The sequence below is a fragment of the Sarcophilus harrisii genome, chromosome 3 (assembly GCF_902635505.1).
Source record: "Sarcophilus harrisii chromosome 3, mSarHar1.11, whole genome shotgun sequence".
In the NCBI taxonomy this organism is placed as follows: Eukaryota; Metazoa; Chordata; class Mammalia; order Dasyuromorphia; family Dasyuridae; genus Sarcophilus; species Sarcophilus harrisii.
This window is the reverse complement of record NC_045428.1, coordinates 598,044,418-598,068,267: the sequence shown is the minus strand read 5'-3', so window position 1 is coordinate 598,068,267 and position 23,850 is coordinate 598,044,418. Positions and strand designations below refer to the sequence as shown.

The 23,850-nt window shown below is 34.1% G+C and overlaps 1 protein-coding gene across 1 annotated transcript in view; it reads right to left on the bottom strand.

The window, feature by feature from the left end:
• LOC111720229 (vomeronasal type-2 receptor 26-like) overlaps window positions 1-23,333 on the bottom strand; it is a 31,590-nt gene extending 8,257 nt beyond the window's left edge. The window contains exons 1-2 of the mRNA XM_031963330.1: window positions 23,046-23,333; window positions 21,693-22,496 (exon numbers count right to left, since the gene is read on the bottom strand). Of these exons, the coding sequence (XP_031819190.1) occupies window positions 21,693-22,496; window positions 23,046-23,300 (1,059 nt within the window). The 5' untranslated portion in view covers window positions 23,301-23,333. The remainder of the gene's footprint in view (window positions 1-21,692; window positions 22,497-23,045) is intronic.
• Window positions 23,334-23,850: the final 517 nt, after the last annotated feature.

Here is a 23,850-nt window from a genome sequence, read left to right as displayed (position 1 = left end):
TTACATTATCCCTTGTACTCACTTCTGTTCTGACTTTTCCCTTCTCTCCCTCCCCTAGATGGCAAGCAGTCTTATACATGTTAAATATGTTATAGTATATCCTAGATACAATATATGTGTGCAGAACCAAACAGTTCTCTAGTTGCACAGGAAGAATTGCATTCAGAAAGTAAAAATAATCTGGGAAGAAAAACAAAAATGCAAACAGTTCACACTCATTTCCCAGTGTTCCTTCTCTGGGTGTAGCTGCTTCTGCCCATCATTGATCAATTGGAACTGAGTTAGATCTTCTCTTGTTGAAGATATCCACTTCCATCAGAATACATCCTCATACAGTATCGTTATTGAAGTATATAATGATCTCCTGGTCCTGCTCACTTCATTCAGCATCAGTTTATATAAGTCTCTCCAAGCTGCTCTGTATTCATCCTGCTGGTCATTTCTCACAGAACAATAATATTCCATAACATTTATATACTACAGTTTACCCAACCATTCTCCAATTGATGGGCATGCATTCATTTTCCAGTTTCTAGCCACTATAAACAGGGCTACAACAAACATTTTGGCACATACAGATCCCTTTCCCTTCTTTAGTATCTCATTGGGATATAAGCCCAGTAGTAGCATTGCTCGATTAAAGGGTATGCACAGTTGGATAACTTTTGGGGCATAGTTTCGGATTGCTCTGCAGAATGGTTGGATTTGGTCACAACTCCACCAACAATGCATCAATGTTCCAGTTCCACATCCCCTCCAACATTCATCATTATTTTTTCCATCATCTTAGCCAATCTGACAGATGTGTAGTGGTATCTCAGAGTTTTCTTAATTTGTCTTTCTCTGATCAATAGTGATTTCGAACACTCTTTCATATGAGTGGAAATAGTTTCAATTTCATCATCTGAAAATTGTCTGTTCATATCCTTTGACCATTTATCAATTGGAGAATGTCTTGATTTCTTATCAGTTAGAGTCAATTCTCTATATGTTTTGGAAATGAGGCCTTTATCAGAACCTTTAATTGTAAAAATGTTTTCCCAGTTTGTTGCTTCCTTTCTAATTTTGTTTTTATTAGTTTTGTTTGTATAAAGGCTTTTTAATTTGATGTAATCAAAATTTTCTATTTTGTGATCAATAGTGATCTCTAGTTATTCTTTGATCCCAAATTCCTTCCTCCTCCACAAGTCTGAGAGATAAATTATCCTATGTTCCCATAATTCATTTATGATCTCATTCTTTATGCCTAAATCATGGACTTATTTTGATCTTATCTTGGTATATTGTGTTAAGTGTGGGTCCATGCCTAATTTCTGCCATACTAATTTCCAGTTTTCCCCATAGTTTTTGTGAAATAATGATTTCTTATCCCAAAAGTTGGGATCTTTGGGTTTGTCAAACACTAGATTGCTATAGTTATTGACTATTTTGTCTTGTGAACCTAACCTATTTCACTGATCAACTAATCTATTTCTTAGATAATACCAAATGGTTTTGGTGAGTACTGCTTTATAATATAGTATCAGATATGGTACAGCTAGGCCACCCTCATTTGATTTTTTTTTCATTAATTCCCTTGAAATTCTCGACCTTTTGTTATTCCATATAAATTTTGTAATTTTTTCTAGGTCATTCAAATAGTTTCTTTGGAGTTTGATTGTTATAGCACTAACTAAATAGATTAGTTTAGGGAGTATTGTCATCTTTATTATATTCGCTCAGCCTATCCAAGAGCACTTAATATTTTTCCAATTATTTAAATCTGATTTTATTTGTGTGGAAAATGTTTTGTAATTTTGCTCATATAATTCTTGACTTTCTTTTGTCAGATAGATTCCCAAGTATTTTATGCTATCAAAAAGTTATTTTTTTTTTCCCTTTGATTTCTTGGGTTTTAAATTTTTTGGTTTTCTAAAAATCTTAGTTTTAAATTTAATTTTGCTTTTTTAAACTTTCAAAATTTTATTGAATTATTTCCTTTTTTTTTAGAATTTTGGCAAAGTTTATTTTGAAGGAAGTTTAATTTGGTTTCCTTTCATTTTTTGTTCCCAATCCTTTTGACCTTTTTTCCCAAATTTTTAATCCAATAGGAATTAAGGGATTGGAAAATTTCCCCCAAATCTGCGGTTTCCATTTCCCCAACATTTGGTTATGACGTTTTAAATATATGTCACCCAATTTTTGGGGAAAGTTTTTATTTTAAAGTTTTTATTGGAATTCTGTTTTTAATTTTTCTTCCTATTGGGATTATTTAGGTTTTTTTTTTTGGTTATTATTGTTTTTGTAATTAATTTTCAATTGCAATCCTTTCCTGGAAAAACCTTACTTTTAAGTTTTTCCACTGATTTTTTCGTTTTTTTTCCCTAATATTTTATTTCAATTTTTGTAATATTCTTAGGGAATTGGTGGAAAAAATTTTTACTCCTTTTCAACCTCCATTTTAGTTTTTTCTTTCAAAAGGAATTTAATCCTTCTCCATTTTTTCAAATATTTATTTGCCTTTTAATTTTTTCTTTTAAATTTGGTTTGAATTTAATTAAATTCTGGTCCAAGGTTTGGTCTTCCAAAATTTAGTTTTCCTTCTATTTTTCTAGGCTTTTTAATTTTTCCTTTTAAAATTTAAATTACTAAATTGGGCAAAATTTTAATTAATTGTTAATTTCCTCTTCAGGGGACCCCCAAGGAAACCAACCGGAAATTTTTCTTTTCAATTTTCAATCAATTTATAAGGGGCTTTTTTCGGGGTTTAATAAACCCTTGTTTTTTAATTAAATTTGCTTTTCCAATTTTATTCTCACCATTTGAACAATTTTTTGAAGGAAAAGGCCCTTTTCTAGCATTTTTAGAAATTTTGTTAATCCTTTGACCTTCTATTTCTTAAAATAAAGTGGATCTAAAGAAATTTGTTAAAATTTCCCTTTTATGTTTTTTCATCCAAATTTGGTTAAAGTTCTTAAAAAATTATCTTAGGTATTTAAAATTTTTAATTGGTTTTGCCAAAATTTTTTAAACCAAGGGAATTATTTATTTATTTTGGAAAATTTCCCTCCTGGTTTTTTAAATTAGATTAACCATTTTTGGTGTGGTTAAAAGAAGTTACTTTGGTTTCTATCCACCTCTTTTAAATTTCATTTTAGCCCTTTTGGTTTTTGAAAAGTTCCAGGCTGAGGAAAAATTGAATTTTTTCTCCATTTGAAAGTTACAATCCCTTTTCTGGAACTAATTTTTTATTCTTTCAAAATTTATTTTCTTTTGAATGCCGCCAAGTTTAAAAGGATCCTTTCCCTTTAAAAGGCCACCCGGGTTCTTTTTCCAAAATTTTTCTTTAAGGTTCCCAAAGAATTTGTTTCTTGTTAAGGACCCCAAAACCAGCCAAAGGAAAATTCGGTTAATTGGTCATGGCCTTTCATAAAAATTGTTTCCCTTTGGGTTGCCATTATTTAAATTAAAAGAAATTTTGAAGGTGGGCCACGGGATTAATCAAAGACCAAGGTAATCTGGTTAAGAAACCAAACAGTGCCTTTTAACAAATGGAGGTGCTAAAGGGATTCCCCAATTTCCCATTTTACTTTCCAAAATTTAAAACTTAAGGAAAAACCCTTTTCTTCAAATTTAATTTTCCTAAATTTTTAAAACCGGAACCCTGGGCCATCTTTTCTAAAATTCAAAGGGCCTGAAAAAATGTATTTTTTGGTTTTCCTTTTTACTTCCAATTTAATTCAATAACATTAACTTTGGGTTTTGACAAAGTATTAGAATAACTTAATAATTTTAAATTTTTTTATTACAAATTTTTTTTTAAAAATAAAAATTTTAAAGGAATGAAGAAAATTTGGAATTTTTTTAAAAAAAGGAATTTTCCTTTTGATAATGCCAAAATTTAAATTAAGGTTACCCTTTTAACAAAAAATTGGTCCCAGGGCCAAGAAATAGAAAGAAATTTTCATTTAAAAAAATGATTGGATAAAAAAAAGGTTTTTTTGGGGTTTATCCAAAGGTTCCCAATCCAGGAACTTTAATAATAAATTACCCAAAACATTTTCCACACAAATTAAAGGGCAATCTTTTTGAATTAACAAAACAAGTTTTCTTCATTATTTGATTTAAATTAAAAAATTTGACCATTATTAACCTTAAAATTAATTTTTTATTCATTTCCTTTTAAAAAAAAATTTTTTAAAGATTAGAAAGAAATAATTTATTTGGGTAAAAAAGGTCCAAATTTTCAGAAATTAATGAAAAAAAATAAAAGTTATTTTTAACTTATGCCAAAAGAATCAAAAATTATTTAAATAAAGAGTTAATTATAAAAATTTTGGATTTAATTAAACAAATAAATCAAATCAGTCAATAAATAAGTTAGGGGTTTAGAAAAAAAAAGCCAATTACCTAATTAATCTATTTTGGCCAAAAATAAACTAAAATTAATTTTAAGGGTTAAAAAAGAAAAGGCTCTGGGGAAAAGGAAAATTTCAAAATTAAGGAAAGGAAACACCAAAATTTATACCAAAATATATTTAAAAGATTTAATTTCATTTAGTTTGACAAATAGTTATATTATAAAAAAAGGAAAGAAACAAATTTATAAGTTTTTACCTCTCCAGTTTGGGGAAAAAAAAATTTTGACAAAAAGGGGAAGGGAAATTTAGAAGTCATTTACACAAAACCATAAATAAAATTTTAAATATTAAATTTAAAAAATTTTTAAACAAACAAAAAGACAAATTTAAAGGAAACCCTTAAAGTGGGAAAAATTTTGAAAAAGGAAAAGGCCTCAATTCAAAAAACCCCATAAAAATTTAAATTTATTAAAATTAAAAGATTTTCTTAAAACCAAATTAAAGACATTTTAGAAGGAAAAATTGGAAAACCTTTTCAAAATTTCTGAAAAGGCCCTAAATTCCTTATTAAACAAGAAATTGTAAATTTAAGAACAACCTTCCCAAGGTAAACCTTTAACAACACCTTTTCAGATTGAAAGGAATTGAAACCCAAAGAAAAAGGCCCAAATAATTGTTAGAGGATTTAAGGAAAACTTGGGACCCACCTTTCCAATAGATTGTGAAGTGACCAAAGAAACTGAAGAGAATTTGAAAATGAAAGGAAAACTGGCATACCGCTGGGGATTGAAAGGTGTTTCCTAAGGCTTTCCAAAAAATCTTAAAGGAAATGATTGTACACGGCAACAACAAGATTATATGTTGATCAGTTCTAAAAGATGCGGTTCTTCAACAATGAGATGACTCAGACCAGTTCCAATGATCTTGTGATGAAGTGAGCCATCTGTACCAAGTGAGAAGAGTGTGGGAACTGAGTGTGGATCACAGTAACCCATTTTCCTCCTTTTTTTTATTTCCTTTTGATTTAAATTTATTTTTCCTTTCTCATTTTTTTCTTTTTGATTTGATTTTTTTTGTGTACAGCAAGATAATTGTATAAAGATATATGCATATATTGGGTTTAACATATTTTTATCATGTTCAACATATTTTGAATTACTGGCTATCTAGGACAGGTGATGGAGGAAGAGGAGAAAAACTAGAACATAAGGTTTTGAAAGGGTTAATATTGAAAAATCATCCATACACATCTTTTGAAAATTAAAAATCTTTAAAAGTCTCTTTACCAATTAAAGAGTCAGAAATAGAGACATATAAATGAATGATCCAAATGGGAGCAACGCAAGGAATAAAAACCCTTAATAACTCTAAATCTTTATGTCATACTCACCAGAATGGCACAATTAGCCACAAACGAGAAATGTGTATGGTGAATGTGATGCAACAGTTATATTATTTATTGTTGATAGGTTAATCAATTATTTTTATCATACTGGAAAATAATTTCTATCTGTAGCTTAAACTTTACTGAATTTTGGACATATTTTGAGTAACAATTTCCTGAAAGAGTCAAAAAAGGTATAAGGACCTATTTGTAAGACAAAAGATAGCATTTCTTTATGTAATGGCAAAGATCTGGGCATGAAGGAGTTGCCCTTTCATTAGGGAATAATTGAACAAATTATGTGATATAGGTCTAATTGAATACTATTATGCTGCTAAAAAGGAAGCAACACAATTTTGTAGAAACATCACAAGGCTCGTAGGTACTGATGCACTATGACAATAAAAACAAGGAGAACAATTTATACTTTAACATTAATATTGTAAAAAAACAAACTTCTCCAGAACACTTCAGACCTCTGAGCAATGCACCAAGCCACAATGATTGGGAAAAATTGAAAAAAGTACCCATGTCATTATAGAAAGCTGATGGACTGATGAGCAAAATAAGAACACTCTTCTTTGATTTGGCTACTGTGAGAATTTACTTTGATATGTTATGCTTAATTGTTACAGGGAACTTTTTTCCCCAGTGGGATTTTGGAGATGAAACAGAAAAAAATACTGGATAATTGAGAAAAGTTTTTAAAAAATAAAATAGAACAAATACTTATTAATAGTCTTTAGTATTGTATTGAGAGTGAAACCAAAATATTTTCCAATACATAAATGTGTTTTATAAGTGAAGGAAAACATCCTCCCTCAAGATCCCCATCTCTGTACTGTGTGGGGCTGAAAGTCCTTTCTAGGTGCAATGGAGTCCCTTGCTTCCTGCCCATAGAGCCTTGAAGCTGTAGAAGCAAGAAGAAGAAAAGCAGAGAGAACATCAGAGAGACTGCTCTGCAGTCAAGGACCACCAGCCTTCTAGTCAAGTTTGTGCCGCTGTAGTATCTTCAAGGATCTTGGGAAGGGAAAACTCTCCTGCATGTGGACAGTGTCTTTCTTGAGTAACTATTCAAGTTTTGCTCTGACCCTCCCACTTGTGGAGACAGATCGTGATATGGCTTTGGGCCATATCCAAGACAGAAGCAGTGCTGGCTATACCAGAATATATTTATGAGGAGTTACCCTGACTGAAAGTTCCCTGAAAAGTCTTTCTTAATCTAAGGGGATAAGATCCTGTTTTGAACTCTTCCACCCAGGAGAAGGATCTTAGTCCATAATGGACACTTGGAGCACTGCTGCTTGCAGCTATGCATCTGTTCCCCTGTGTCAGAGAATAAACCTTGCTTATCTCAGTGTTCCTTCCCAACTTCTCTGCTTTCAGTACAGCCAATTGGTATCAAGATGGTAGGAGCCTCAGTGATCTCTCAAGAGGCAGGGGATTTCATACCATATGAGAACCTGTGTGGGAACATGCACAGCTCTGATCTGGTGCATCAGGGCAAACTCTATGAGAAGTGAAAAAGTCAGAAAGTGGTAATGGGTGGGTGGCCAAAATTTAGATGATCTCAGCCTCCTGTCCCCCATATCTTTAAATTAGGAAGCCCTGCAGCCTGGGATTATTGTTTAAACAATGACACGAGTCCTGTCACAAGTATTTTTTAGTTCTTCTAGCAGCATATAGAAAAGTTTTTTGGTCACTTATTGCCTCACAATGCCCTGGACTTGGTGACTGGATAGTGATTTCTAACAAGTTCTGCTCCAGAACTACTCATCTCTTGTTCCAGTAGTCCCTTAATAGTCTGCCCTAAGGTCAATGACTGTCAAATTTTGAACCGGCTATATTATATCTCAATTTTGTTCCTAAATCAAAAGCCCCTCAAATATCATTTCAGATACACAAGTGCTATAAATTATATGCTTTGAAGATCACTGATAGAATGAAATGACTCATTTAAACTTGTGACAATTCAATAAACTAAAAATTTATTAGCAACAGATTCCTGCAATGGCAGATGGGAGTTTTCTTAAAGGAGATGACTTTACAATAAAGAAATTATGATTGTAGTGTTTAATCCTAAACTCTCTATACCAGGATCTGGGGATCTAAAGACTAAAATCCCAATAGCCCTTCCCCCAAAGGAGTTTTCACTCTACTGTCAATAAACTGTAAGAAGAAGTAGATGCTTCTCTGTTTGGAGCAGGGAAGATGCTTTAACTTGAAACCAATGTGGCACTAAAGTCACATGGATGTGTTTTATACTCTTACTTCTAAATCATGGATGTGCTCATCATATTTAGCCTTGAGAATCATTCTTCAGCATAGTTTTGATGAGGAGTTTTGTGCTTCCTGCAGGCAGAAATAGCTTTTACAATGCCAGTTAGGGTAAGTAATGTCATGATAAATCTGATAGGGTGAGAGAAAAACCTTTGCAAAATGAAGAAAAATGAAGAAAACTAAGGTCAAGAAAACTAGGAAAATAATTTAAATAGAGAGAAAAAGAGAAGAAATTGGCGTATTTTACACCAGACACTAGTTCAGACTCTCCTTCAGTTAGGTCAAAGGGTGCTTGGTTTGTTTCTGCTAGTGTAGAGATATATCACATTATGGCAAGTGGTCATATTGTAATAATAAGTAGTAATTTGCAGGAAAAGAATTGGATAATGATGATTACACTAAAAATGTGGAGAAGAATAGATATGCAAGAAGACAGGGAGGGAAGAGCTTAAAAAGAAGAAAATGATGCAATAGCATATCATGAAGGTATTTACATTCGTATGGAACAACTCGTATGGAAATTGTACATGTGCTATAACAATCCTGTAACTTAACTAGGGTAACACTACTTTCATTTTACAGAAAAGAAAGTAAGACAGAGAAGAAGAAAAAACTTGTCTATCTTCCCACAGCAATTATTCCGGCACAGAATCTAAATTGGACGTTATGATAACAAGTTCAGTATTTCTTCCATCATGCCATAATGATTGTCATTCAGGTCCTTAAGCTTATTAAAGTGTTCCAAAAAGAGTTTAGCTTACATTAAATCAAAGACTAAATATGATTGCAGTGACCTTAGATCATCTTTACAACACTGAGAAGAAACATTTTGTAGCAAGTCACTTTAACTACCATTCTAGGATGAATTGTATTTCATTCCTGAAATATCATTGAATTGTATTTCATTCCCAATGAAAGTGTAACTTGAATGGGTGTGATGTAATTGAGAACTTTGTAAGGAAAATTCCTGAGGCAAATGGGGACTTTAATAACTTCCATTTTGAGAGAACAGAATCATTGTGTGGTTGCTCCATTCTTTTGCGTGGATCAACAGTGAACATTTTTTTAAACCATACGTTTGTATTTTGAAATTCATGAAGATAGTTTTCAATATTCACTCTTGCAAAACTTTGTGTTCTTAAATTTTTTACCTTTCTTCCCTCCACTTCTTCTCCTAGATATCATATACTCCAATATGTACAATTGTTCTCTGTATATTTCCACAATTATTATGCTGCAGTAGAAAAATGAGATCAAACAGGGAAAATGAGAAAGAAAAAAATCAAACAAACAACAAGAGTGAATATAGTGTTGTGATCTACCTTCAGTCCCCATAGTCATCTCTTTGGATGTAGATGGCTCTTTCCATTACTCTTTCTATCACAAGTCTATTGGTTGATGGGGTAGCATTGTTTGTTTGTTTGTTTTCATTATGGATATCAGATTTTGTTTTATTATTTTAACAAAAGAGAACATTTTCATGTGCCCAGCAGAAAATCAGGGAAGATTCAAAATATATTATAACAAATTACCAGTTTAAGAAAGTGCATATATATATATATATATATATATATATATATATATAATAGACATACATATATTTATATATAATAGTAGAAGAAAGTATATTCATGAATGTCCAACGTTTCTTTCCTTCCTTGTAAATTGTTCTTGTGTTCTCTGCTGCATACCTTTTTATTTTATTTTTTAATTTTTTTCTTTTCTTTTTTTTTTTTATTAAATAGCTTTTTATTGACAGAACCCATGCCAGGGTAGTTTTTTACATTATCCCTTGCACTCACTTCTGTTCCGATTTTTCCCCTCCCTCCCTCCACCCTCTTCCCAAGATGGCAAGCAGTCCTATACATGTTAAATAGATTACAGTAGATCATGGATACAATATATGCGTGCAGAACCGAACAATTTTCTTGTTGCTCAAGGAGAATTGGTTTTAGAAGATATAAATAACCTGGGAAGAAGAACAAAAATGCAAGCAGTTTACATTCATTTCCTAGTGTTCTTTCTTTGGGTGTAGCTGCTTCTGTCCATCCTTGATCAATAGAAACTAAGTTAGATCTTGTCTTTATTGAAGAAATCCACGTCCTTCAGAATGCATCCTCATACAGTATCGTTGTGGAGGTATATAATGATTTCCTGGTTTTGCTCATTTCACTCAGCATCAGTTCATGTAAGTCTTGCCAATCCTCTCTGTATTCGTCCTGCTGGTCATTTCTTACAGAACAATAATATTCCATAATATTCATATACCACAATTTACTCAACCATTCTCCAATTGATGGGCATCCATTCATTTTCCAGCTTCTAGCCACTACAAACAGTGCTGCCACAAACATTTTGGCACAATCAGGTCCCTTTCACTTCTTAAGTATCTCTTTTGGTTATAAGCCCAGTAGAAACACTGCTGGATCAAAGTTTATGCACAGTTTGATAACTTTTTGGGCATAGTTCCAAATTGCTCTCCAGAATGCCTGGATGTGTTCACAATTCAACTAACAATGTATCAGTGTCCCTGTTTTCTCACATCCCCTCCAACATTCCACATTATCTTTCCCTGTCATTCTAGCCAATCTGACAGGTGTGTAGTGGCATCTCAGAGTTTTCTTAATTTGCATTTCTCTGATTAATAATGATTTGGAGCATATTTTCATATGGCTAGAAATAGTTTTGATTTCTTCATCTGAGAATTGTCTGTTCATATCCTTTGACCATTTATTAATTGAAGAATGGCTTAATTTCTTATAAATTAGAGTCAATTCTCTCTATATTTTGGAAATGAGGCCTTTATCAGAATCTTTGACTGTAAAAATGTTTTCCCAGTTTATTGTTTCCCTTCTAATCTTGCCTGCATTAGTTTTGTTTGTACAAAAACTTTTCAATTTGATATAATCAAAATTTTCTATTTTGTAGTCAATAGTGATCTCTAGTTCTTCTTTGATCATAAATTCCTTCCTCTTCCACAGGTCTGAGATGTAAACTATCCTATGCTCTTCCAAATTATTTATAATCTCATTCTTTATGCCTAGATCATGAACCCAATTTGATCCCCTAGAACCCCTAGATTATGAACCCTGGTGTATGGTGTTAAGTGTGGGTCAATGCCTAATTTCTGTCATACTAATTTCTAATTTTTCCAGCAACTTTTGTCAAATAATGCATTCTTATCCCCAAAACTGGGGTCTTTGGGTTTGCCAAACACTATATAATTAAAGTTAGTGGCTGTTTTGTCCTTTGAACCCAACCTATTCCATTGATCAACTAGTCTATTTCTTAGCAAATACGAGATGGTTTTAGTAACCGCTGCTTTATAATATAATTTTAGATCTTCTAGAGCTGGGCCACCTGCATTTGATTTTTTTTCATTAATTCCCTTGAAATTCTTGACCTTTTATTTTTCCATATGAACTTTGTTGTTATTTTTTCTAGGTCATCAAAATAGTTTTTTGGGAGTCTGATTGGTATAGCGATAAATAAATAGATTAGTTTGGATAGTATTGTCATCTTTATTATATTTGCTCGCCCAATCCAAGAGCATTTAATATATTTCCAATTGGTTAGATCAGATTTAATTTGTGTGCAAAGTGTTTTGTAATTTTACTCATAAAGTTTCTGATTTTCCTTTGGCAGATAGATACCTAAATATTTTATACAATCAGTAGTTACTTTAAATGGAATTTCTCTTTTTAACTCTGACTGTTGTTAGTGATCTATTAGAATGCTAATGACTTATGTAGGTTTATTTTATAACCTGCAACTTTGCTAAAGTTGTGGATTTTTTCTAATTACTCTGGGGTTCTCTAAGTATACCATCATATCATCAGCAAAGAGTGATAATTTGCTTTCCTCATTGCCTATTCTTATTCCTTTAATCTATTTCTCAACTCTTATTGCCAAAGCTAGCATTTCTAATATAATATTAAATAGTAACGGCAATAGTGGGCAACCTTGTTTCACTCCTGATCTTTTTGGGAATGGTTGCAGTTTGTCCCCATTACATATGATGCTGACTGCTGGTTTTAAATAGATGCTACTGATTATTTTAAGGAAAAGTCCATTTATTCCTATACTCTTAAATCTTTTTAAAAGGAATGAATGTTGTATTTTATCAAATGCTTTTTCTGCATCTATTAAGATGATCATATGTTTTTTGTTACATTGGTTATTAATATGGCCAATTTTACTGATAGTTTTTCTAATATTGAAATAGCCCTTCAGCTGTCCCCTTTGATCTGGAACCACAAACCAAGAGCTCTTTCCTTCTGTAAGTGCCTGTAGCCAACAGTATCCTTGGCCCCTTTGCCTCTGCTCTCCAATTGTGCTGATTCCTTCATGCCCAGGGGTTGCTCTGCAGTACATGTGGGCCTGGCATTCCTAATCAGACAAGGTTTGCTCAGTTTCTTGGACTCAAATCCAGACTACTCAAGCAGTCCAGGAGGTGAAATTTTCTGTGGATCCTGCTGAGTCTCAAGCCACATGTAGCTAATCATGAGGATCTACACTTGACATTTCTGCAGAGATAGCCTGGAGGTGTTTGCACATCCCATAAGTTAATGCTGGCCCCAGGTCTTTGTTCAGTTCATTTCTGGTTGCTTCAATAGATTCCCCTGTTCCGGTTTTTCTTTCTGTCTTTTCATAAGTCTATGTTCTCCCTGAAGTGCAAATTTGTTGTATTTTTGGGGAAATCAGCAGATCTTAAAATATACCAACTTAGTCCACTATGTTTCCAGAATCCTCCCCAGCATTATTTGTTTAGCAATTTCAGAAAACCACCACAGCTAAGCAAGAGTTCCAAAAAACATCACTTGAATTATTAAACCAGATGCCAACAGGTACATAAGTCCAATGACAGTCATTCTGAGGGAATGACATATAAGAATCATGAAAAGTAGAGTGATTCAGGTTTCCTCTTTCCATTCAGAATACTCTCTAATACAATGAGTAGAAATCTTTAGTCTACAAGCTGATTAATAAGAGTAATCTTATTGTAAGGTACAATTTTAAATATCTTGTACCAGAGCCATCCCATGTAAAGAGAGGTAAATAAGTAATTAAAAAAGTTATCATTAGTGGTTGGTTGTGGCCAATAACTGGGAGGACAAATGGTAGTTATATTCCCATCATCTGCTAGCAAAACTAATTTGTACTTATACCCCAAATTCAATCTTTTAAAAAAATTTTTGGCACCGATTGTATTTTCTGGATGAAGAAAGGTTAAGGAAGCAGGTGTTCATGCAGAAGTCATGGAAGATTTTCTGTAATTCAAATATGAATTCAATGTGGAAAAGGAGAGAAAATTCTGAAAGATGCCATCATTAGATCCATGATGTTTTTGAAACAATGGTTTATAGGCAAGAAGTTCTTGTTCAGTAAATGCAAAAGTTGTTTAGGTTTCACTAAGACACTTGGAAGCAAGATCAATTTGGGTCGGTTGTTTAAAATCTCATATTATTAGTCCTGCAGAACAATTCACAATAATTCTGCACTCAAGCCTTGACATTCTTTAAAGATTTCTTGATGTTCCTGTGGGGCTGCAGGAGGATCACATAGCATTTGGGGATAAAGATGCAGGCTAGCAAGCCAGTACTGGAGCTTAAGATGGAGAAGATCTCCACGACAACCATCATCTTCCCCTTGGTACTCTGGTAGGTGGGGAGGAAGGTGATCCAGACGCTGCAGAACACCAGCATGCTGAAGGTTATGAACTTGGCTTCATTGAAAGTGTCAGGGAGATTTCTGACAAAAAAGGCCACGGCGAAGCTCGCCAGGGCCAAGACTCCCATGTAGCTCAGGACAAAATAGAAGGCAATGAGGGAGCCCTCATTACACCCCAGGATGATGTGCTCACGGTCAGAGTGTGTGTCTGCCTCTGGGAAAGGGGGAGAGAGTAGCAGCCATATTACACAGAGTATGACTTGAATCAAGGTGCAAAAGAGAACAACAGAAATGGGGGCTCTGTTTCCCATCCATTTACTGCTCCTGCTGCCTGGTCTGGTGGCTCTGAAGGCCAGAACCACAATGATGGTTTTGGCCAAAATAGTGGAGACGGCCACAGTAAACATGACTGCAAAGGTTGTTTGTCGGAGAAGGCAATGGGCTGCTGTTGGGTGACCAATGAAGAGCAAAGAACAGAGGAAGCAGAAGAAAAGAGAGATGAGGAGGATGTAGCTGAGATCCCGGTTATTGGCTCTGACTATGGGGGTGTTTTTGTACCTCACAAAGACCCAGAGAACCAGAGCTGTGAGGAGAGACAAGCAAGCAGCTATAGAAGCCAAAGCCATTCCAATGGGATCTTCATAGTCCAAGTAGGTCATCATTTTGGGGAGGCACTGATTCCTCTCCTGATTGGGATATTGATCTTCAGGGCATTTAACACACTGATTGGCATCTGAAGAGAACAAAGAAGTCTCAATATTTTAGCCACAGTAAAACTTCTCTTTTAGTGGGCCAATTATATTTGTGGAAATAATACAAATGGCTCCATCTGGTTCCATGCGGATCAGAATCTGTTATCAGTGGCTAGAACAGAAGACTTGGAAGACCTGAGTTTGAATTCTGCCTCAGATAGCTTTGTGCTTATGGGTTAGTCAATTACCTAATTTGTACTTCTATATCATAGTTAGTAAAATGGGGATAATAATTGTGCCTACTTCACATAAATGGAAAGAGTTTGGCCAATCTTAAAATAGTAAATAAATTTGAGTGATTGTTAGTTGTGACTGGATCTTTGTGACCACATTTGAGGTTTTCTTGGCAAAGATAATGGCAGTACTTGGCATTCCTTCTTTCAGCCTATTTTATTCCTGATGAGGAAACTGAGGTAAATAAGGTTATGTGACTTGCCCTTAGTCACGTAGCTAGTAGGTGTCGAATCCAAATTTGAACTTAAGACAATGCCTTCCCTACTGCAGACACAGTGCTTACTTCTCTATTTCATTTACTAGGTAGCCACTAGATACATGCTAGCTCATACATATATATGAATCTGTGTATAATATTCACAGAGTGCCTTTTAAACATGATATATTATTCTTAGTATCAACAACAATAAGAAATATAAATGTGTCAGCTCCGTGTCACAAAATAAGGTAATCAATTTATTGCTGATTTCATCTGTTGCTCTTGGACAATAATACTTTTAAAGGTTCTCTGTTAGAGAGCTGAGAGCTCTCTTTTTTGTGGTTCCTTCTTACATTAAAGTGAGTCTGTTGTTCTAACTCATCAGTTCTTCCAGACTTCTTCTGAAACGTGTAGAGAGATGCCCTGCTACACCTGTTAAAGATCTGGGTTGTGTGTCTTTCCTGTCGATGCTTAGCATATTTATGATCTATTTCTATACATCTATTTATTGACATAAAATCTTTTGGGCTTTCTTTACATGACACTTATGTTGTTTAGGCATCAATTATGAATTCTGTATGGATACAATCAAAGAAACTGAACATCTTTAATCTGGACAAGAGAAACTTCTGAAGGGACATGACAGCTCGTGTGATGTATTGAAACCTACGGTACCTGGAAGAGGGACCAAACTTGCTCTGTTTGGTGCTACAGGAAAAACCCCAAAGCAAGCTGGGAATTGAGGAGATTCTTCAGATCAAGCTCTATTACAAGATTTACTTTCACAGAGATCTTGTTCTTGTAGGCATTGCTCTAGGTTTGGCTATTTCAATTTTATCCCTTATTATCCTTTTCCCTTTGTCAGAAGTAATTCCCCAAATTTCTGTCTATGTGTCCAGCTTTGTCAGGTTAATGTATCTTAAAGTTTTACTTGCATCTTCCCCAAAATCATAGTTCTCTGTTGAGTATGTTTAGGTCTGGGCTTCAAACAGATCATTGTGTTCCAGGAAGACGGGTACTTTTCTGAGTGACAGAAGTGTTTGGGATAGGTAGATTGATGCCTTCTTGGCCACCATTGTACGTCAAATAGGTAAACTTCCAGAGGAAACAGCTGAGATGAATTGAAAATTTCACCTAATTCCAACTCAGTACGCTCACTGGAGTCCCAGCCCTCTTCCATACCATGTTACTGTGAATAGTCACTTCATCTTTCTCTTCTCCTAAATTAGTTTGAGAGCATTTCTATTTCATTACTGCTGTCTAGATGAAAAAGACTTGCTTGAATCTCTTAATTCCTATATAGGTTTCAGAAATCTGTGTACATAGGTGCTCTTTGCAGCAACCTCTTTCTGAATAATTGAAGAACAGAGAAACTTTGCAAAAAATTCCTACTTTGTGGATCTCAACCCCCTCATATCTCCCTAATATTGATCACTTTGGACCTTCAATATTCTTGATCATTCTCACTTTTCTTCTAGTCTTCCCATGGTCCCTGGATACTATATTTGAATATTAATATGTTTCCTGTGCCTTACAGTAAGTGGGTCACCCATCCAGCTTCAGTTGATTACCCTAGGTCCACGTTTACTGAAGGTGAACATGTCCTCAAAGACTTACCTGCATGGTTGGAAATGTGTCTGTCTGGGCAGGGGTCACAGTTAAAACAGCAGACAGACCTTCCCTCTTGGGCTTTCTTCTGGAATCCAGGACTGCAGACTTTACTGCATCTGGACTGAGGAAGCTGCATGGGGAATATTCCAAAGGCTTTTGAGCAATCATTCTGACAAAGATTAAATCAATTTCCTTGCAAAAGGGACCCACATAACTAAAGGCCTGGGGAGGCCTGGGGAGTTGGATTTCTTCTCAGTTGTGGAAGAGAGGATGCTATTAGGGGCCAAACAACCTGGGTGAGGTTTTCATAAAGAAGCAATGCAAAGAAATAGAAGACAGTAGAAAGGGAAAGATAAAAGATTTCATAAAGAAAATTGCAACCACTAGGGGAAAGTTTCATGCAAATATGGACATGATAAAAAACAAAATGTTCTGTAGTTAATAGAAGTAGAACAGCATGGAACTATCCAATAACCATGATGTTGTGGCTACTTTCAAGAACCAGGTATTCTGGAGAAGGAAATCATCATTGCCCTAGTAACCATTACTAATGATAAGGTTAGGGAAACTAATACAATTCTAGCCAAGCTATTTAAAATTCTGAAAGATGTGGCTCTTCAAAAGCTGGACACTGTAGGACAGCCAAATAGAAAAACACAATAGTGGGCATAGGATTGAAAAGATCAGTTTACATATCAGTTCTAAAGATGGACAATTCCAAGACAATTGAAGTCACCAAGGAACTGCATTCATCCACATGTTGGCAAAGTTATATTTAAGATCTTTCAATTAAGGTTGCAACAGCAAGTGCAGAATTACTAGAATAGAATACTGGTTTTCAAAAGAGAAACAGGGATTAGAGATCAAAGTGCTATGGGTAACTAGACTATGGGTAATGGAAGAAGTTCCCAGCAAAATCAACCATAGCATGTCTGCTTCATTTACATTGACCATGTAACTCAAAACATATGTGGGAAGTCCTCAAAGAGATGGGAGTACCAGATCATCCTACTGCAGCCCCAGGAACATGCATGTGGACCAAAAAGTAAAAGATACAACTAAACATGCAACAACTAATTGTTGCTTCCGCTTGGAAAAAGAGTATGATCAGGTTGTATACTTTCTCTTTATTTAGTTAATTTATAAGTAGAACAAGTTATGAAAAATGCCTGACTGGATGAAACAAAAGCTGGAATCAAGTTTTTCTGGAGAAATTTCAAACATTTCAATTATTCAGACAATACCTTTTTGATGACACAAAGAGAAGAAGAATTAAGAAGCCTCTTGATTATAGTGAGAAAAATGCTTTGAAGCTCAACAAAATCAATCTAACTAAGTAAAAACCTAAGACCTTTATGACTAGTTCCATCATTTTGTTTGAAATATGGGGACAAAAATAGAAAAACAGTAAAACATTTTATGTGCTTTGTTTCAAAAATTGCTATAGATGGTGACGTCTATGATGACATTAAAAGAGGCTTCCTCCTTAGAAAAGACAATCTAGACAGAATACTAAAAAGCGGAGATATTACCTTCTTAGCAAAAGTCTGTATACATATGATTGTATTTTTCCCCAGGAACAATGTATGACATGGTGAGTGGAACTTTTAAGAAAACAGCACGATAGAAAATCATTTTTGAATCATGATACTAAACAAGATTTTTGAAGGACTTTGGGCTAGCAAAAAGATCAAATTGGTCAATACTTAAAAACTTAATTGCAGCTATTTATTTGGAATTTCAAATAATGAAAGTGAAACTGCTTACTGAGAGACTCAGAAACATCCCTAAAATCATGATAGATTCAGTCAAAACGAGAAAAGGATTGCGGAGGATGAGATGGATAAATAATGTCATGAAAAAATTCTAGAATTGGTCCAGCTTGAGAGGTAGGGGAAGAGAGAAGGGCTTGGTGATCTACATTCCATGCAATCACAAATAGTAAAGACTGAGTGACTGGATAAAAACTACAGTCTTGGAGTGGTAGTTTTTTCTTTACAAGATATAAAAATCTTGGGAGGGAAAAATGTTAATGATCATAATTCATTATGCACCAAAAACTATTTCTAAGCTGTTTCCTTAGAGCAGATTTTGTGGAATATGCCCCATGTTTCACAATATGCTACTGACTATTCTGATGTGCTATTTTCTTATGTTTACAGATTTTATAAAACCAACATTTTGATCATTCTATACTTTTTCATTCCACGTGGACCACGTAATGGCATGCTCTTGGATTTTTAAATCTTGGCCAAGTGGAGCTTGAGGTATAAACTCTCCCACTTTTATCAGGACTTCAGTATCATTGCTGAAGGTCACATAGTTGAGAACATCATAGTTTGCCACAGAGTTCCTCTTCTTATCCAGGACCACCAGACTTCCCCAACTATTTTAAATGAAGGTTCTTAGAAAGAAATGGAATCTGAAAGTGAAGAGAATTGGTTGAAAATTTCCACCACTAATTCTCTCTGGGATTTTTTCCTAATTTCCTCTGCTATTTTTTCTTTAATTCCATATGAGTTCAATGCTACATTTTTCATTTTTCACAGGTTAGAATGGATTGCCAAGAAATTGGATAACAGAACTAGAAACTCAACTGTTTTCTCAGGCTGAAAGCTGGGCCAAAATCTTAAGCCCTAAATAAAATTTTCAACTTATGAAAAACCAGAAAGGTCCTTTTCTTCTTTGATAAAAGTGGGTTTGGGAACAAAAGGGTACAAAAAGAGAGGCATCTAAGTTATTTTTAGAAGTAAATAAAGGGTGATAGACATTTTTCACCCTACAAATAATTTAACTTTCATTTAAATCCTAAAACCCTTTAATAACATTTATTAAATTAAAATATTTAAACTTTAAATTCCATAAGATATAAAAATAAAAAACAAAATTACTCCCCACCATTTAAGGAGCTTACATTCCCTCCTGGAATAACAGAAATTGGATCCCATAAAAAATAAATACAATATCATTCCATGAAAATAAAAATACTGCTAATTAGAAGGAAAAAATAAGTATTTACATGGCATTCTTTATAATCATTTTCCATATAAATTTTTAATATTATCTGATTGAAAAGAAGTCAGGTAAAAGGCGAGAATCTGGAAACCTATAGGAAACTAAAAGGAACCAAAAGCAGAATTAAGGGTAACAATTTTTTAAGCAAGTACCTATTAAAATTTTGGAGTTCCATATTAAGGTCCTAAATTTCAAGTCAAATTGGGAATTTTGCCCAAAACAAAAATTTAAATAGGTAGAATGTGGTTAGAAGGAAATTGGGATTCACACTTTAAGCACTTTAAATTTCAAAGCTGAGGCTCTTTTCCTAGAAGGATATAAGAATTTATTTTTGGTTCCTAATATGAATATAATTATAATATTCAATTGGGAAGGACTTATTTAAAGATGCTTTTAAGTTTTATTTTTTTTTCCAAATTTGATGGAAAAGGGGTTTTTTAAATATTTGTCTTTCAAAACCCTTTGCCCAATTTTTTTCTCCCTCCCACCAATCTCCCTTAATCCCCAAAGTGCAAAACATTAACCTTTAAATTCAAACAATTATTTGAAACTTTAATTGACAAAATATTATAAATTCTTAAGGAAGATTTTTTTGCTTTGATATTTGGCTTCTTTTCCTAATATTTTTTGTATTAGTTTGTATTTATATTTTTTGTTTTATATATTTTTTATATTTATTTTGTAGATACAGGTAAAATATTTTTATATATAAAGGAAAATTAATTTTTAATATATTTTAAAAATACACATAAATATATTTCAATATAAAAAATTTTATTTTCTCCCTACTGTTATATTTTAAAGGACAAATGAGATTTTCTTAATCTTTAAATTCCTATTTTATTTTTAATATATTTCTTATCTTTTGGTAGAAAAATTTCTAAATCCTATTTGTTGATTAATTAAAGAAAAAAAAATGGGAGAGAGAAGAAATAAGAATCTAATTGGTTAATTAAGAATCAAGACACTTTTCATTCCAGAAGCACCTATTAAGTGTCTTCCAAATAGCCTAGACACCATGCTAGGGTGGAAGACTAAACTCAAAATAAGAGAAATCCCTGTTTTGAAGGAGCTTATATTTTTATAAAAATCAATATATAAATCCTTGTTTTGAGGTTTAACATTCCTTGTTAAACTTTATATTGCAAGGATCAATCAGGTGGGGCGGTAGTTGGAGACTGCACCAGATTCTGGAAAACCTGAGTTTAAATCAGCCTGAGACAGTTGTGTGTGATCCTGAGCAAGTCATTTAACTCTTATTGCTTTGCAAAAAGAAAAGAAAAGAAAAGAAAAAGTTAGCTTGAAAGCTGGAAAGGACCTCAGCGGCTATTTCATTTTTTCCCCTTTATTTCCTAGGAAAATAAATTCTCTTATTCAATGTCATCTGAGGAATAATTTTCAGATGCAGGATTTAATAAATGGGGTTCTCTCCATTGTACTAGGCTGCCATGGAATAACTAAAACTGCCAGGGTAAAAGAAATGCCTAGTTCTGACTTCCTCATCCCCTAGTCGAGGCATGGCATCTGTAGTGTTGATGCTCCTTCTCTTCCCTTACATCTTTTTTGTCAAAGACACTCAGGCAACAGTTAATCTCAATTCTCGCTCTTGCATCCTGTCACAAGAATCTGAACTGACCCTAATTCTTTTTTTAATAATAGCTTTTTATTTAAAAAATACAAACCAAAATAGTTTTCAATATTCATCTTTGCAAAATCTTGTGGTATGATTTTTCCTTCCCTTCCCCCTGTTTCTCTCCCCCGCACAGCAATTAATCCAAAATAAGTTAAGTGTGTGCAATTCTATACATATTTCCACACATCACGCTGAACAAAATAAATCAGATAAAAAAAGAAAAAAAATGAGAGAAAACAAAAGTAATTAAACAACAACAAAAAGAGGAAAATACTACATTGTGATCTACATTCAGTCCCCATAGGTATCTCTCTGAATGCAAATGGCTCTCTCCATCACAAGTCTATTGGAATTGATCTGTGTCACTTCATTTTTGAAAAGAGCTACATTCCTCAGAGGTGATCCTAATTCTGAAATGACTAGAAATGAGGTAAAATATCCTGAGTCTGCTGTGCAGAGCTACTTCACTAAAAAAAGATGTGAGGTGAGTTACTAATCCCTTATCTCTTTTCTAAATTTTGCAAGTCAAGAATCAGAGATTTGGGTATCACTGTTATGAAGAGGGGAACCTTACCTTCTGGGGCGGAAAAACCTTGTTGTCTCCTTCTATGTTGAATTCCATTTCTGATCTCACTAAGAACATCTCATGAAGGGCCCAGGCCACAGCATACACAGCAGTGTAGACAGTGTAACTCTGGTCAGACATCATGTTTTCTAAAGAGCTCAAACTCAGGGTATCTAAAGATGCATTTGGTGAACAGACTTCCTCATCTTCCTTCCCATGTATATAGGGACATCCAAAAGCTGAGTTCCAAAAGTTCTTAAGGAAAATATCCTCTGGGCATTTGGCAGGGTTAACAGTTTTCAGAAAATCTTTGAACCCAGGAATCTTACTTGTCTGATCTGAAAATATCAGAGCCCCATGGAAATTATCAAAATAGATATAACCAGGTTTTTTGGTAATATCCCAGTGACTGGTAGTGATCCATACTTTTCTTGCAATGACTTCAGGATTTTCCATAAATACCAGGCTCAGAAGTGAATTTGTATCTCCATAAATGACAAACACATTTGCTGAAGAAACATGTATGCTAAATACAAAATATTGATATAAATCTTTATTTGATGAATTTCTAGTGGTAATCTTTTCTATAAAGGCCACACAGACATCATTTCTGGCCATTTCTTCTTGAAGGTCCCTGAGGAATTTCTCACCTCTTGAATCATCTGAGGCAACAAGGCCCACCCAGTTCCATTTGAAATGCAGCATTAACCTGACCATGCCAAGGGGAAGAGAGGTGTCACTCGGGGCCATCTGATAAACAGAAGGAAACTGAAGTGGGTCACTTATGAATGGATCAAAGAGACCATAGCTGATCTGTAAAGGAACCAAACATGACTATTTTTCAGTTTTAATGAATTACCTGTACAAAAGATTCTCCCATTCCACCCCATGTGAACCCAGTCTCCTCATCCCCTTCTATCTAAAATTGACTCATTCTTGATTTCTGCCTGGTTAAGTTATTTCTGATCATACAGAACTCCACTCAAGGGTCATCTCCTCCATCAAACCTGCCCTAGCTGAAATGGGTGTAAGCACGTTCTGTATTTTTACTATTGTGTATGTCTATGATTGAATCTAAGAACTTGAAACATTAGATAATTAATAAATATTTTAAAGTTTCAATTTCATGATTTTTTAAAGTCTCTTAGTCAAAATGTGCTACATCCCACATGATGAAGCTAATAAATCTGATGTCCTCAAACTCTGTATTACCTTTTTCATCTCTGAGAATCAATAGAAAGGAAAATTAGATACCAGAATTCCTCAAATGTATTTGACATTTTTATTTCAACTGGCAGATCCTCAAAGGCCTGCCTCTGCTCTCCCACAAGTATAAGCTAAATTAAACTTGTGATTTCCTACCTGTGGGAGCTTGTAGAGCTCCAGTAGAGTTCCCATGCAGAAAGTCATTTCAGAAGTGGCTCCTCCAATGACCACCACAGACTTTCTCTGCCTCTCACAGCTGTAATTTGGAATGGTCTGTCCCTGGCCTGAGAGCCACATGAGGGAACTCTCCAAGGTCCTCTCATCATTGTGATAAGCATTGTAGATGTGAAATCCCAAAGAAATGTTGGGCAAGAGATTTGGGATCCTGTTGATTTCTTCTATGGCAAACATAAAAGCCAGGACTTGATAATAGTTTCTGAGTATCCACCTGAAGCAGGAGAGAGATTATCAGGGACAAGGAATATGTATGGTTCTACTAACCTTAAAGAGGAATTGGAAATTTTCCAAAGAAGTATTTCCTTGGTCATATGAAAGTCTATTTTTAGGTCAACCTACCTTTTTATTTTCTTTGTAATGGTATTATGAAATTCTGAATATTTCAGTATATTTATTGATAGAAATTTCTCAGTTACCTAGGCTTTTACCAGCTTTGTTGTATCTGGGCTTGAGGGCATCAGGAGCTATACCAGAGATTTCCTCCTTCTTCCATTCAGAATTATCACCACATTCAAACCACTACTGCAGCTGTCTACAAGCTCCTAATTCACTCCCTAACATCATAAGCAGTTCCTCTAAGAACTACCGAATCATTTAGATAAATGAGAAAAATTTAGATAAATTTTCAAATAGTGGAGCAATAAAAAAATGAAAAAATAAGGCAAGTTATATTGAGAAAACTGGACATCAACTTGATAGAAATAGGTCATTTATGTAGTTTAAT